This window comes from Rhinolophus sinicus, chromosome 4 (genome assembly GCF_057876585.1).
Source record: "Rhinolophus sinicus isolate RSI-liver-muscle chromosome 4, RSI-T2T, whole genome shotgun sequence".
NCBI classification, from domain to species: domain Eukaryota; kingdom Metazoa; phylum Chordata; class Mammalia; order Chiroptera; family Rhinolophidae; genus Rhinolophus; species Rhinolophus sinicus.
The window spans coordinates 65,813,905-65,827,635 of NC_142504.1; the positions used below are offsets into that span (position 1 = coordinate 65,813,905).

At 35.1% G+C, this 13,731-nt stretch overlaps 1 protein-coding gene across 7 annotated transcripts in view; it reads left to right on the plus strand.

The window, feature by feature from the left end:
• Positions 1-13,731, plus strand: part of PIEZO2 (piezo type mechanosensitive ion channel component 2) — a 436,387-nt gene that overhangs the window by 142,900 nt on the left and 279,756 nt on the right. For all 7 annotated transcript variants that reach the window (XR_016021128.1, XM_088797899.1, XM_088797898.1 and 4 more), the window contains one exon: positions 5,415-5,540. Coding sequence is in view for 6 of the 7 variants with exons in the window: in XM_088797899.1 (XP_088654025.1) it covers positions 5,415-5,540 (126 nt within the window). In the remaining variant the exon portion in view is untranslated. The remainder of the gene's footprint in view (positions 1-5,414; positions 5,541-13,731) is intronic.

Here is a 13,731-nt window from a genome sequence, read left to right on the forward strand (position 1 = left end):
CTCTTTGCGTCCAAGTGGTAAGGAGAGATGTAGAAGAAATAGACCTGGTCACGAATCACCAGTTTTGAAGGAGGGATGGAGTGGATACTTGTAAGGCTGGCAGCTTCATGTCCACTTTCCCTGGCCCTTAGCTGTCATTCCCCTATGTACCCAGAGCACTGTTTTTCTCGCTGGCATGATTTTTCTCTCTGATTATAGTGTTCACTTCACTGTGGGGAACCTTTTAGAAGAGATTACAACACTTTAAAAGTTATTAAATAATAACACATAAATACAGGGTAATAAATGATAGATCCAAATGGGAAGGGAAAAAAACCTGTTTTGGCTCCAATGATATGCCAGTAAAAATATTAGAAATAGAACATAGAGCTTTTGCAAGGGAGGATTAGGAGGTGGCGTGCAGTGGGGAATTCCAAGTTTCACTTGGAGACATGAAGTGGAAGCTTTTAGTCCAATTTGTGAAGGTGGGAATAACTCTGGGGGGAAATGATCTTGTCATTCGTTCTCCCACTGGCTTTTGTAGTGTTCCCAGAAGCCTTTCTGTGATTCGTTCTTTTTGGCAAAAAAAACGGGAGCTGAGGAGTGCTGGAATGATGACCTCAATGAGATTTCAAATAGAGTAGTAGATGTGTATTTCTTCTCCCCACTTATATTGGTTTGATACTAATGAAATGCCCATTCTTGTAAGTCAGAATGGTTAGTATGAGCAGCTTCATATACTCAACCTAAAAGCTTGCCTGCTTAGTTTACTCTGAAGTCTCAGTACTCTCTTTCCAGCTAATAGGAGTCTATATTTAACCTCATTATGAGTTGAAAAGAAAACCCTCATTTTTGTGTATCAACTTGTTTTTCATTTGTGCTGTCTGGAGCTTAAAATTGTAGGAAATTCTTCAAATATAATACTTGCTCTTCAAGGTACTTTTTTCTAAATGCCATGTATATTATCTACATGGTGCTTTTACTTGGTTTTTCTAATTAAGTTGTAGATAAATAATAAAAATACCTTGGGGTAGGTGAAAAAGACTTTGAAATACATGTAAAACTCTTCACACTGTCTTTACGCAGAATTTGAATTTGATTCATTTAACTTATCTATAAGCCAATATCAATGAATTTTTTTTTTGGTGTTCAATTTTTACCAAAAAGAAAATTACCACAAGACTCAGAGTTCTCCTTTAAAAATTGCTAGGATTTTGGATTGGATTGCTTCTTAAGTGGAAAATTTCCAAATTAGGTTACAAATATTGACACAGTTATAAGAACTGTGGATCTTCCACATTTGTATGTCACATTTAAAATCACTTGACAGTTAAAGAATTGGAAATGTTGGCTAAAGCAGTAGCCTCTGAATTACTTTCCAAAGTATAATAAATGAGGAGTTGGATTTATACCTGTGTTTAAAACCCAGTTCCTGAATGCAATCTATGAAGCAACAATAGTCTTTTTTTAAAGCTCTATTTGAGGAAATGCATTAAAACAAACAAAAATCGATAAATAAAACCCAAGTTAAATTTATTGAATAAATTCTACTTTCTCTCCTTCTTTATTCCTGCTATTAATATTAAATTTCTTCTGCTTCGGTATTCTAATAATCATAGAAAAATAAGGTATAAATGTACAGTTTGGTACCATATCATTCTGGCCATAAATTGCCTATTTCGTGAATTTGCTATCTGGGTACTTCTACAAGTCATCTCGAAGTAAGCATATATTTTTTTTTATCCTTTTTAATATATCCCACATGTTCTTATGTTTCTAATTATGAGTGATTATTTATTAAGTGACATATCTTTGGATAATTCATATTTCTTGAATAAATAAGAGTGAGTACTCAAAACACATGGGGTATAATAATACCCTCAATTATTTCTGTAAACATAACATATTTCCCAAACCAGAAAAATAGAGATCATTTCTAGAAATGCCATGAATTAATTGAAGCATGGCTGTAATTAGGATGTTTGCGTGTGTGTGTGTGTGTGTGTGTGTGTGTGTGTGTGTGTGTTAAACAAGCATCTTTTTATTCATTTCTGTTCTGTTGCTCTACTTCATGACTGAAGTTCCAAGTTTTCCTTTGGTACCATTTCCCTTCAACCTAAAGAACATACTTTAGCATTTCTTTTAGAGTAGATCTCCTGGCTTCAAATACTCTTAGTTTTCCTTCAACTGAGAATGTCTTTTTTTCCTTCATTCTTGAAGGATATTTACACAGGTTACAGAATTCCGGGCTTATAGCTATTTTCTTTCATAACTTTAAAGATGATTTTCCACTGTATTCTGGACTTCATGGTTTGTGATAAAAAATATGTGGGCATTCAAATAGTTGTCCCCCTGTATGTTTGTGACATTTTTCTCTTGCTGCTTTCAGGAGTTCAGTTATGTATTTGAGAGTGGTTTCTTAGAATTCATCCCATTTAGTGTTTACTAAGCTTATTGAATATGTAAATAATGTCTTCAATAAATTTGGTGAATTTTTAGCTATTATCCCTAGTTTTTATCTGCACCAGTTTTTTTCTTCTCTCCTTTGATAACTCTTGTAACAAGTGATTGATAAATCTTTTGATTCTCAAGTCCCTGAGATACTGTTAATTTTTTTCAATCTTTTGCTCTCTGTTATTCATGCAGGATAATTTCTATTCATCTATTCAAGTTTACTGACTCATTCATTTATCATCTGTATTCTACTGTTGAGCCCATCAAGTGAATTTTTAATTTCAGATATTGTATTTTTTCCATTTTAAAATTTTATATTTATGTATTTATTGTGCTTTCTGTTTCTCCACTGACAACTTTGATCTTTCCATGCATTTCAAGATTGTTTACCTCACCTTAGGGAGTGTTGCTGTAATGGATGTTTTAAAATCATTTTCTAATAATTCCAACATTTGGATAATTTCAAGGTTAACCATAGTGTCTTTTCTCTTGAGAATTAGTCATATTTTCCTAGTCTTCGTATCTCAAGTAATTTGGGATTGTATCCCTCATCTTGTTGATATGCAGGCATTCTTTATTTATTCTAAATATTAATTTCTTGTACCTCTCGGATGTCCCAACTAATCATTTGTCAATGAATTTTATTTATGGTGGAATTTGTTGAATCTTCAATTGTAATGCAAATTCATCTCTTTTTTTTTTTTTTTGACTTATAGTTTGTTTAGAAGGAAATCATCACAGCAAGGGCACAAAGTTATTATCCCATATTTTCCTCTATTAACTTTAGGATTTTATCTTTCACATTTAGGTCTTTATGCATCTGGAGATCACCTTAGTGGCAAGGATCTGGCATTATTTTTTCTGTATTTGTTGAGCCAGTTTTTTGTCTGCTAGCCTATTCTTTCCTCTTGATCTGTGGAGTCAACTTTGACATTTATCAAGTTCATATAAATATTTTTTTTTTCTGAGCTCTATATATGGTATTCCATTTGACATTTTTCCCTCTCCATAGGAATCTAAGTTACTGTTTATTTGTTTTGTTTTAACTTAAGGGTTTGTAGTATACCTTAATGTCTGGTAAGACACACCCACTTTTGGTCTTATTTCTCAAAATTTCAAAGTTAACCTGGTGATTTTATTCTTCCAAATACATTTTTAAAATAAGTTTGTTAGTTCCTCAAAAAATCTTTTCATGTGTATTTTGAAATTTTTGTTGAAAGCCTGAAAGTTTCTACTGATACTTTATTTGAAATTACATTGAATTTGTAGCCTAAATTTGGAAAAAATTTACATTTTTATCATATTAAGTAATCTCGTTCATAAATATGGCAAATCTCTTTATTTATTCAGGTCTTCTGATTTGTTTTACTGTTGAGTTTTACAATTTTATTCATAAAGGTCTTGTGTATTCTTTGTTAAAGTTAATTATTAGATACTTTTTTATCAGTCAGGGTATAACTTGTAGGAATTGGCTTGCACTGTTGATTATGTAAGCTGGCTAAGGAAGTCCAAAATCTACAGTGTAGGCTACTGTCAGGAAGGGAAAATCATCATCACGGGCAAGCTGAAATTCATGTGTACAAGTTGAAGCTGCTGTCCACAGGTGACAGAAATTCCTCCCCCACTCCCAACCCCTCTCTCCTCAGCCTGGTTTTCAGGCCTTCCAACTCATTGAATCAGGCCTTCTCAGCTTATCTAGGATAATATCCTCTCTTAAAGTCAATTGATTTTTGACTTTTTTCACATCTGTAAACTCATAGCCACATCTAGATTAGTATTTGATTAAATAACTGGAGACTGTAGTCTAACCAAATGATACATTGACAAAACATTACAATACAGTTTGGGTTGCTAATTTAAGTTGTATCTTGTTTTCTACTTGATTATTATTAATGTAGAGGTGCTATACTGATTTCTGTAAGATGATATTGTGTCTGAATTATTTTCTTGTATTTGTTTTAATAGTTGGTTTGTGGATTCAGTTGACGTTCTATATTGATGATAACATCATCTGCAAATAATTCCATTTGATCATACGATCTGCAAATAATTCTATTTATTATAATCCTTCTTTTTTTTCCCTATAACATTGGCTACTACACCCAGTGATATCTTAAGTGGCAAAGATATCAAGTGTCTTTGATCATTCTCTGACATTAATGGGCTGTGTCTAAAATTCCACCATAAACAGGATGTTTGATTTAGTTATGATATAACTCCTTTATCGTATTAAGGATACTTCCTTCTATTCCCAGTTTTCTGACTGTTATTTTATTTTATTATGAATGGATTTTAAATTTTGTAAAATACTTCTTCTGTATCCATTGAGAAAATTGTGATTCGGCCCACTAGTATATGACTTACACTTATAGATATGTTAATATTAAGCCACACTTGTTTTTCTGCAATAGGCCATAGCTTATTTTAACGTATTACATTTTTACTATGCTAGTTCAGTTGGTTAGCAAGTATTTTTTAAAATAATTTTTGTCTATGTTCATAAGTAAAATGGACTTAAAATTTCCTTTTTTTCTCTAGACTTACTTAATTTTGAAATTAATGTTATTCTATCTTCGTAAAATGTTTTAGGAAATTCCTTCTTTTTCTACTCTCTGGAACTACTTTTATTAGATAGGGATTATCTGTTCTTTCAAAGTTGGCAGAGCTCCCTTATAAAATTTCTAGGCCAGGGGATTTTTGTGGTTTAATTTTGTGGTAGCGTACCATAATAAATAGGAAGGCTTCTTTCTTTTACATTGAATTTTTAATCAATGTTAATTTATATAATTTTACAAAGAGAATAAGATAGCTTTTAGCTTTAGATTAATAACTAAGAGAGTAATTGTTACATTTTATGTACTTTTGAGTCAGCCCACAAAATAGATTATATAGAAGCATATTCTATGTGGAACTGCACAAAGGTCAGAATGAGTGTGTTTCACCTTACGTTTTCTCACAGTCTCTGTGCTTTTATCCCTTAGGACATACGGGACGGCTGTTAAAGTCTCTGTGCTTTACCAGTCTCTCCTTCCTGTTGCTGCACATCATTTTCCACATCACCTTGGCCAGCCTTGACGCCCAACACCGTATTGCACCTGGTTACAACTGTGAGTATTAGTCCTTTTCATACTGTGTATGTGCATAATAAAGCTCTATGTCATAATGCTCATAGAAATCTGTTCACTTATTCATTACATTATAAAATTCATGGCAATTGAATATACTACACATACCTATAAAGAAATTTGCCATGGAGAATTAGATCATGTGAGCAACTTAATTAATGAATCTTCAACATATATTAGATATTAGGCCCCTATCTGTATGTAAGACATTATCATTGGGCATAAAAATAAATCGAGATTTTCATACAGTCCCTAGAGCTTATAGTACAGCTAATGAGACAAGACATGTACTATTTCTAACATGACAAATAAGGATATAAAAGTTGAGCACCATTATACAAAAGTGACCTTAATCAGATTCTAAAGCATAATGTAAGATTTCATATGTCTTTACAGGAAAAATGTAATGACACATATAGTTTCTTTTTCAAATGGGAGTTCTTTGTTTTTATTCAAAGGAAAATAATATGTCTTATATGCATTATATATTAAAGTTATGATGATAAAAGTTGAACAGATATATACTTTGGTAGTATCATCTTTCCAAAATTAACCTGCCACCAGATAAATTCTACTTCAGTGTTTGTAGGATGTGTGATTGTCATTTGAAAAAACAGAAGCATTTCAAGTATATTGAATACAATTCACATGTTTTAAGTTAAACCTCAAGAAACAGAAACCCTGAGATATTTGAAGTAGCCTATAATAACAATTTTAAATTGTCAGTTTTTCTTTGAAGAACCCATTTGTACATTTGAAATTTCCTGATCTTTCAGAAGTGCAAACACAAGTTCTTTGAAGGAAACCTACACTTCCCTGTAAAATAAAAAGGGGCTCAGAATTCTCTATGGATCAAAGAGTATTAACATAAATGTAGTGAGATATTCTTTAGTATAACCATATTCATAAATTATTCAATATCCATCACTGGGTAATTTTAGAGAGCTAAACTTTACAGAGCTAATGTTAGTATGCGTTTCGGCCATTTTATTGAGTTCAGAGTTCCTAGGATAGTAATGCCTATCAAAGTTATTTTTAATTTGAGATTTATGACTTAAGATCTGGTTATTGCTTTATAAATTGAGATGTAATTCGTATACTATAAAATTAACCCATTTCAGGAATTTAATTCAGTGGTTTTTAGATTGTTTAATCATTGTGACTATCTAATTCCAGAACAATTTCATCACTCCAAAAAGAAACCCTGTGTCCATGAGCAGTTATACCCCGTTCCCTCTCCACCCATCCCTAGGCAACCACTAATTTACTTTCTGCCTGTATTAGACTTACCTATTCTGGACATTTCATAAATAGAATTACGCAATATGTGACCTTTTGTGTGTGGCTTCTTTCACTTAGCATGCTTTCGAGGTTCATCCATGTTGTAGCATCTAGCAGTACTTCATTTCTTTTCATGGCTGAATAGTATTCTCTTAGTAAGATGTGGTTTTAATGTTTGGTAGAAGTCACTTTATTATTAAAAACTTGATAAAATACAATGTTAAAATAATGGAATTTATGTTATAATGATAAGGAGTATTATATTTAGCCAGATTCAGCTCTTTATGGACTTAATATAAATGATATCAGCGATATTTTGAAGTGCTTCTCAAACAAAAATCCTTTGGATATTTCTTAATAAGGCATTTCCAGGACTATAAGGGAGAATTTTTTAGACATAAGTGCTATTTCATGAATAATGAGTTCATCACTGGAAGTATTTAATCATAGGTATATTACAACTCATCAGATTTTTAAAATTTGAGTTTATAAATATATATCTTGCCCATTTCTAAAATTAATTTTTGGTGCTAAGTGATATTGTAGAAAGGACTATACTGGAGGGTATCTGGATTAGGAACTGAAACTTATCCCTTCTTCTGACCCAAAGAGTCTGGGCATTTCTATTTTTATTCAAAATAATGATTTTCCACAATTCTGCAAAGGTTAAAATAAAAATGTAATATGAAATGTTAAAACAATTCCCTTTTCATATTTATAAATGTATTTACTCTATGTATAGACTCCCCTATAAGGTATAGGCAGAGACAGACGGACAGAAACACATATAAAATTAACACATATAAAGTTACGTGCGCGCACGCACTTGTTTGTTCTTGCTTTGTCTCCTCCTTCCCAGGCTAGGATCCAAATTACCTAGATACTTTGGATGGGTCCTACATTAATATCATGAAGAAGTCTGTATTTCTCGGTGGTGAAGGTTGGAGGCCATCTCAGATACAGTTAGAGCTGGCCTCTTGATATGACTTTTCCTAAGCATTTTTTGCAACCTAATCTTAGAGTTAGATCTGCCTCTCCTAACCTCACAGCCTAAATATTTGGGCTTCTACATACCAAGATATTTCCATGTCTCTCTCAGAGATATTTTGATTCATGCCCAATTACACTCTACTGTTGCTCGTCCCTGCAATACCACTTGAACAGTTCCAAATCTAATGTATTGTCCTTCCTTTTTTATTTGACATCTGCATATACAAGCTCTTCTGTTCCACAAAGAGCCAATCTGAAAAAGTCACAATAGTAAACATTATTTCTACCAAGTTAAATTCTAATTTGAAGTTTATTTCTACAAAAGTTAACATTATAATTTAAAATTTCAGTATTTTTCATGATGTAACTTACAGAGAAGGGATGTGCTAAAGAGTGAATTAGAAAAGGAATTGAAGCTCTTCGCTTCCAGACATAGGAACCTTGAAAGTGAGTTTACAGAAGTCATACATTTCTTCTGAAAAATGAGTGATGCATGCAACAGCATTGGCTCATTGAGTAAAGCAGATTTTTTTGGTTTAGTTTCATGTGCAGCATTTAAAAGTAATACATTCTTGAAAAGGGATAAAAGAGAAGGGCAAACAAACTTCAGAGCTTTGCGAACTAGTTTAGTCCAAGATTGACACAGACCAGGTTTTCAGCCTAGAGCATTTTTTAATGATCAAGTTATATAAAATCCTGAAAATACTGTTAGATTGGGTAATGGAAACACTGACTTTTCATTTAGAGTTGACTTCACCTCACTAATGTTATTGTTTCTCGAGCATTTGGAGTTTCGATTACACCATCAGAGTTGTAAACACAATCTTAGCTATTTTGATATCCCACATTGGAAGTTTAGCCTTTTTGGGCATCTGTTGATGTAAAGTAGCAACATTTCAAATAAAAAGACAAAAAGTGTCTGGGCCAGCAGTGTTGTGCATTTTGAATACTTTCTCCATGCTTAAAACATTGGTAAATTAAAGTGAAATAACCCAGACAGGTCAGGTTTCCCAATCATATTCAAGTGGTATTCGAATTCAAGACCACCAAGTGCTCATTTATATGAGTTTAATTTTGTTCTCCTAACTCTCCTTCTCCCCATTTAAAACTCACATACCCTCACCCTTATTATGGCAAAAAAATCCCAGTATCCCTCAGGAATCTAAGACACATGTTTGGGGGACAACAGTAGCATTTATAAATATTAAGTCATTGAAAGTTCTTGTTCCCCCAGAGCCCTGTGAATATTAACTGGCAGTAGTAAAGATTTTTTCAAACCAGCCTATTTAGTTTTTGACTAGCTGGCAGGTTTGTTAAAGGTGGCATTGTGCAAAACTGAAACTTAACTCTCTCTCTCTCTCTCTCTCTCTCTCTCTCTCTCTCTCTCTCTCTCTCTCTCTTTCATTTCTAAAACGGTGCTCTTATAGATAAGTGAGGAAATCGATGGGGTGGGGGGACCAATGTAAATTTTCCCCAAACATGTGTTTTACTGCTTACTAAAATATTTTCGTTCCATCAAAACTATGCTATTTAAATAAATGTAAACCCGGTTTCAATTATGTCATTACAGATTCCACAGAAGTAGTTTGTTTGACTTGCTGGTGGACATGTGGCAATGTTAGTGAAATTTCAAGGCCGGCCTGGATTCTTGTGCTGCGCCAAAGCATGCTATTGATTGAAAGAAACTTCTGAGTTCAAAACTATAAAGGAACTGTTTCTAGTGATAATAGCTACTATTTGTAGACCTACTAACTGTAGGGCCCCAGGGATCATTATATTCCTTTACGAAAAAGTTAATGGCTACTTTCTCGTAGTTACAGATTGGCTCCAGTATTTTTTAAGTGGGGAGCTCCATATACACTACCCCATTCCATTTTTTAAACAAGACTTTAGGGTGGGTAGTGTTGTACAGATGTATACCTGTGCACTGCCCACAGGCCTGAGGAAGTGAGTGGGAGTTGTGAGCTGGCCTAGGCCCTGATCACCAGGCTGGGCACCCTCTTCCAGGCTGGATCCAACTGGAGACAGGGAATCATGTTATTCCTACAAAGAGGAAGGTCTGCTGGCCAAGACTGGCTCCTGCAGGGCTGTGCCTTTTTATGAGCTCTCTTCTCGAAGGAGGTCTCTTTCTTCAGTCTGTATGTCACATTAAGGATGGAATGAGGGTAATGATGGATGAGGCGAGGATGAGGGTAGCATTGAGGATAATGAAGAAGAAACAGGCTCTAAGAGAACGAGTGAGCTGCCTGAAGCCACCACACATCTGAGCATTGACTTTTCACTCTCTTTGCTCATCTTTATGGAACTCTTTATTTATCATCTATTTAGGATTGTTAACTCCATTGCACTTCCTGGACTTTGTATTAGTATCATTTCAAAGGACTTAAGTAAGAGTTTCTGATATTTAGTCCATGATTTTCTCTTGTTTAGATACTTGTTTTTATATAAATTGAATATTTCTTTTGCTTTATTCAATTGTAGCATTCATAGTTAAATTAATTTTCCCCTGAGGGTCAAGACCCCTCATATCAGCTGCTTTCTTCCCCTTTGAGGGAGGGGCATCTAGAATTCCAATTTTTCTCCTTCTAAGAGCGCAGGGAACTCGGCCCAGAAGCTCATTGACCAAGAGGTTATTATAGACCTTAATAATGCTTAATCGTGATGCTCTGCTGTCCTCAAAACATATGAAGCTCTCAATGTCAAGCCCCAATGTATGACACATCAGCATGTGACAAGAAGACTGAGGGGGGGGGGTTCAGCATCCCATCCCAATGATTGTGGGGTAGACACCCAAAGTGAGCCATTCTGATAGCTGCTCTGCTTTCAGATACCAATGGCTTGTCTCTTGGCACACATAGACAGGAATTCATTTCATGCTTTGCTCTTCTTAATTGTGTTCATTGGAGATGGACCCCTAGCTTTGCAGTCACGTGGTAGGTCTATCCTCATAAAAATAGTTGCATAGATTAAGGACATTCTTTATTTGTATTTTTCATATTTGACACAACTTTGTGGAGGAAAGAGTTTAATATTTATGAAATGGGAGATAAAATATATAAAAGGAAATTAGCCCCATGCTTGCTTCAAGAGTCATTTTTTGAAATCACTTTCTGCTGCCTGCTTTCTTACAAAAGCGGGCTTTGAGGCTCTGTGAGGCAGCACTTGGGAGAGTCTTGATTCTTCTCATCTCTCTCTTTTTCTCCTCTCCCTTGCTACCAATTTGTAATTCTTTTGACCATCTGTTCCAGGATGAGGACACCAGTCTAATTTTTCCTTAACTACAATAGTCTAAAAGCATCTGGATCATATACATACCTTCTGATCCCATTTATAATAAGATAAATTAGCCTTAAGTGTTATTTCCTTCAGCCCCCGGTAATTGAGGCAGGCTGCTTTTTCCATCCACCAACATACTTAGGCCTGTGCCAACTACATGCGGCTCTGCAGGCGAGGCTATTTTAGCCTAAGACTCGTTTATGATCAGTAGACTGTGGATGAAAAGCATAGCTGAAAGAGAACTCTGCTAACCTGATATTTGATAGAGTATACTTTTTTGGAATAACGGATACATTCAGTTTATATTGGCAAAAGCTAGACCCAGGCAAGAAGGAAAATTAAGGGGGTGTGGCACCATGTGGAAGAGAAACCCCATCAGGATGAAAATCTCTTAGGCCAGTGTCTTGTTGACATCTTAATTTTGCTTGGAGTGATATTTATATAGTGATACTCAGTTTATATCGTAACTTTCAAATAGAATATCTCATTTTATCGTGAGATGTTTTTCATGAGAATTGTTTATACTATCCAATATAGGAGTAAATTTAGGACCTTATGTGACTGGCAAGTTACTCATCTCTGTGTCTCAGTTCCTTGACTGTAAAATGAAGATAATGTGAGTGTGCCATCTCAAAGGTTTGTTGTGTTAATACAGGCCATGCATTTAACAGTGTCTGAGCCATAACAAGTGTTCAATAAGAATAAGCTATTATTGTTGTTGTTGTTATTATTATTATTATTATTAGAGAAGTCATAGTTCTTGCTCAAGGTTACACACAACAACAAGGTGGCAGAAATAACTCAGAACCAAATTCCATCTCCAACTTACACACAGTCACATGGTGACACTTGGAAATTATGATACAGCTTCTTATGTATTTCAGTTTCTTACTAATTGTTACTTTGGGGTTTATACCTACTCTATGTTGTGTGGTTGCCACCCTGGATAACAGGGTGAAATGGTGCTGGTTGGAAGGTGGTGTCAATGAAGTGTATCTTTAGTTACTGTCTATTCTCCTTCAGTACTTTTTTCTTCTCTTCATCAACTTCCCCATTGGCAAATTTTACCCCATCTGTTCTGTGGCTACAGTGTTGGGTCTGGTCTGGATTTGTGAGTACATTTTGGTCCTCCCCTCATTCCCGCATCTACCCCAGAGCTTGCCATCCATCCCATGACCTCCATCACAGGGGAATATATAAGTATATTATTCACTATTTATTTCCCTTTCTATAGTATAAAATTTTAGAAGAAAGAAACAAAGGGTGAAAATGTTAGGAAGAGGAGAAGTTAACATTTTTTGGTAAAGTAAACTAACACTTTACCCATATCATCATACTTTAATCCTTACTATCTCTTGAAAATAGCAACTCTCACTGCTAATATGACTGATGGAGAAATGAGGACCCGAGACAGAACACTGTCTTTCTGTAGGTACCTCAATTGGTGGCAGAGCCAGAATTCAAATTGAGGTCTCCTAGCCTCCACAACCCATATTCTTTCCATTACATTATGCAGCCTCATAAGTTTGCTGGGAAAAACTTTGTGAAGAAATTAGACTTTGATTAACTCGATTTTGAAGAATAGGTAAGATTAGGACATGCAAATCTTGTGTGATGTGCTGAGTGAGAGGATAATCAAGCTGATGTACTAACTGTAGGTAAAGTATTCATGGTGGGTAGTGACCCAGTGTGATTTGCTTGGTAAATAGAGAACATCTTCACCCCAGAGTGCGCAGTGGCACACTGCAGGAGCTCCCTGGCTGCATGCGTGGATGCACATTTGCCACTGGAGATGTGTGCTAGTCCTGCCTGATCACTTCCCCTGCCAACCTTGCTTTGGGGGATCCTGCCGTAGGCTCTGTGTCAACTTGCTAGCAACCAAAGCCTTATGGTCTGTGAGTGGTTTTAATCTGTATTTTTAAAGCTTGAAAAAATTGGAGACATTTTTCCTGAAGATATAAATCTATCAATAAATTAATAGTGTATGGGATGCCTTTTGGTATGTGGAAATCTATTTTCCTGCAATGTGAACCCCTGAAATCCTGGATCCTGAGCTTGTTTCCAAAACTATGCACATATATGTCTATACTCTAACCCTTTTTTTACACAACAGTGCTTCAAATATTTGAAGACAGCTGTGATGTCACATCTAAGTCTTTTTCAGATACATCTTGAGTCCTTCCCCTCTATTATCAGCTGAGCACATTAGTGTCTTAGGTAAATGATTAGGAAGAGAGCTTCAGTGTCTCATCAGGTGGGGTAGCTGTGGCCCCATTAATGCCAGGCATCATGGGGCTGTGACTTTCCTTTCTCTGGTAACTGTCCTTCTTCCCATCAGCTAAAATTGTTTCTGTCATGTATTGTATGTTTGTCATGTAGATGTTCTCTTACCTGAAATGTCAGATCTATTTCTTGTGAAATCCTACTTCTAATTTTCTTAAGGCAGATGTGCCCACATCTTTTATTTGGGATTTTGATTCTACATATGTGTAGAGCCTCTTTTCTTAACGTATGTCTTCTTAATCTCATCCCTAAATGAAGTAAAATGCTTATAAGTTCCTGGCACAGATCCAGCACTCCAGTAAGTCTCTTTCACTCTTGCTCTGCCTCCCCATAGCTCACACCA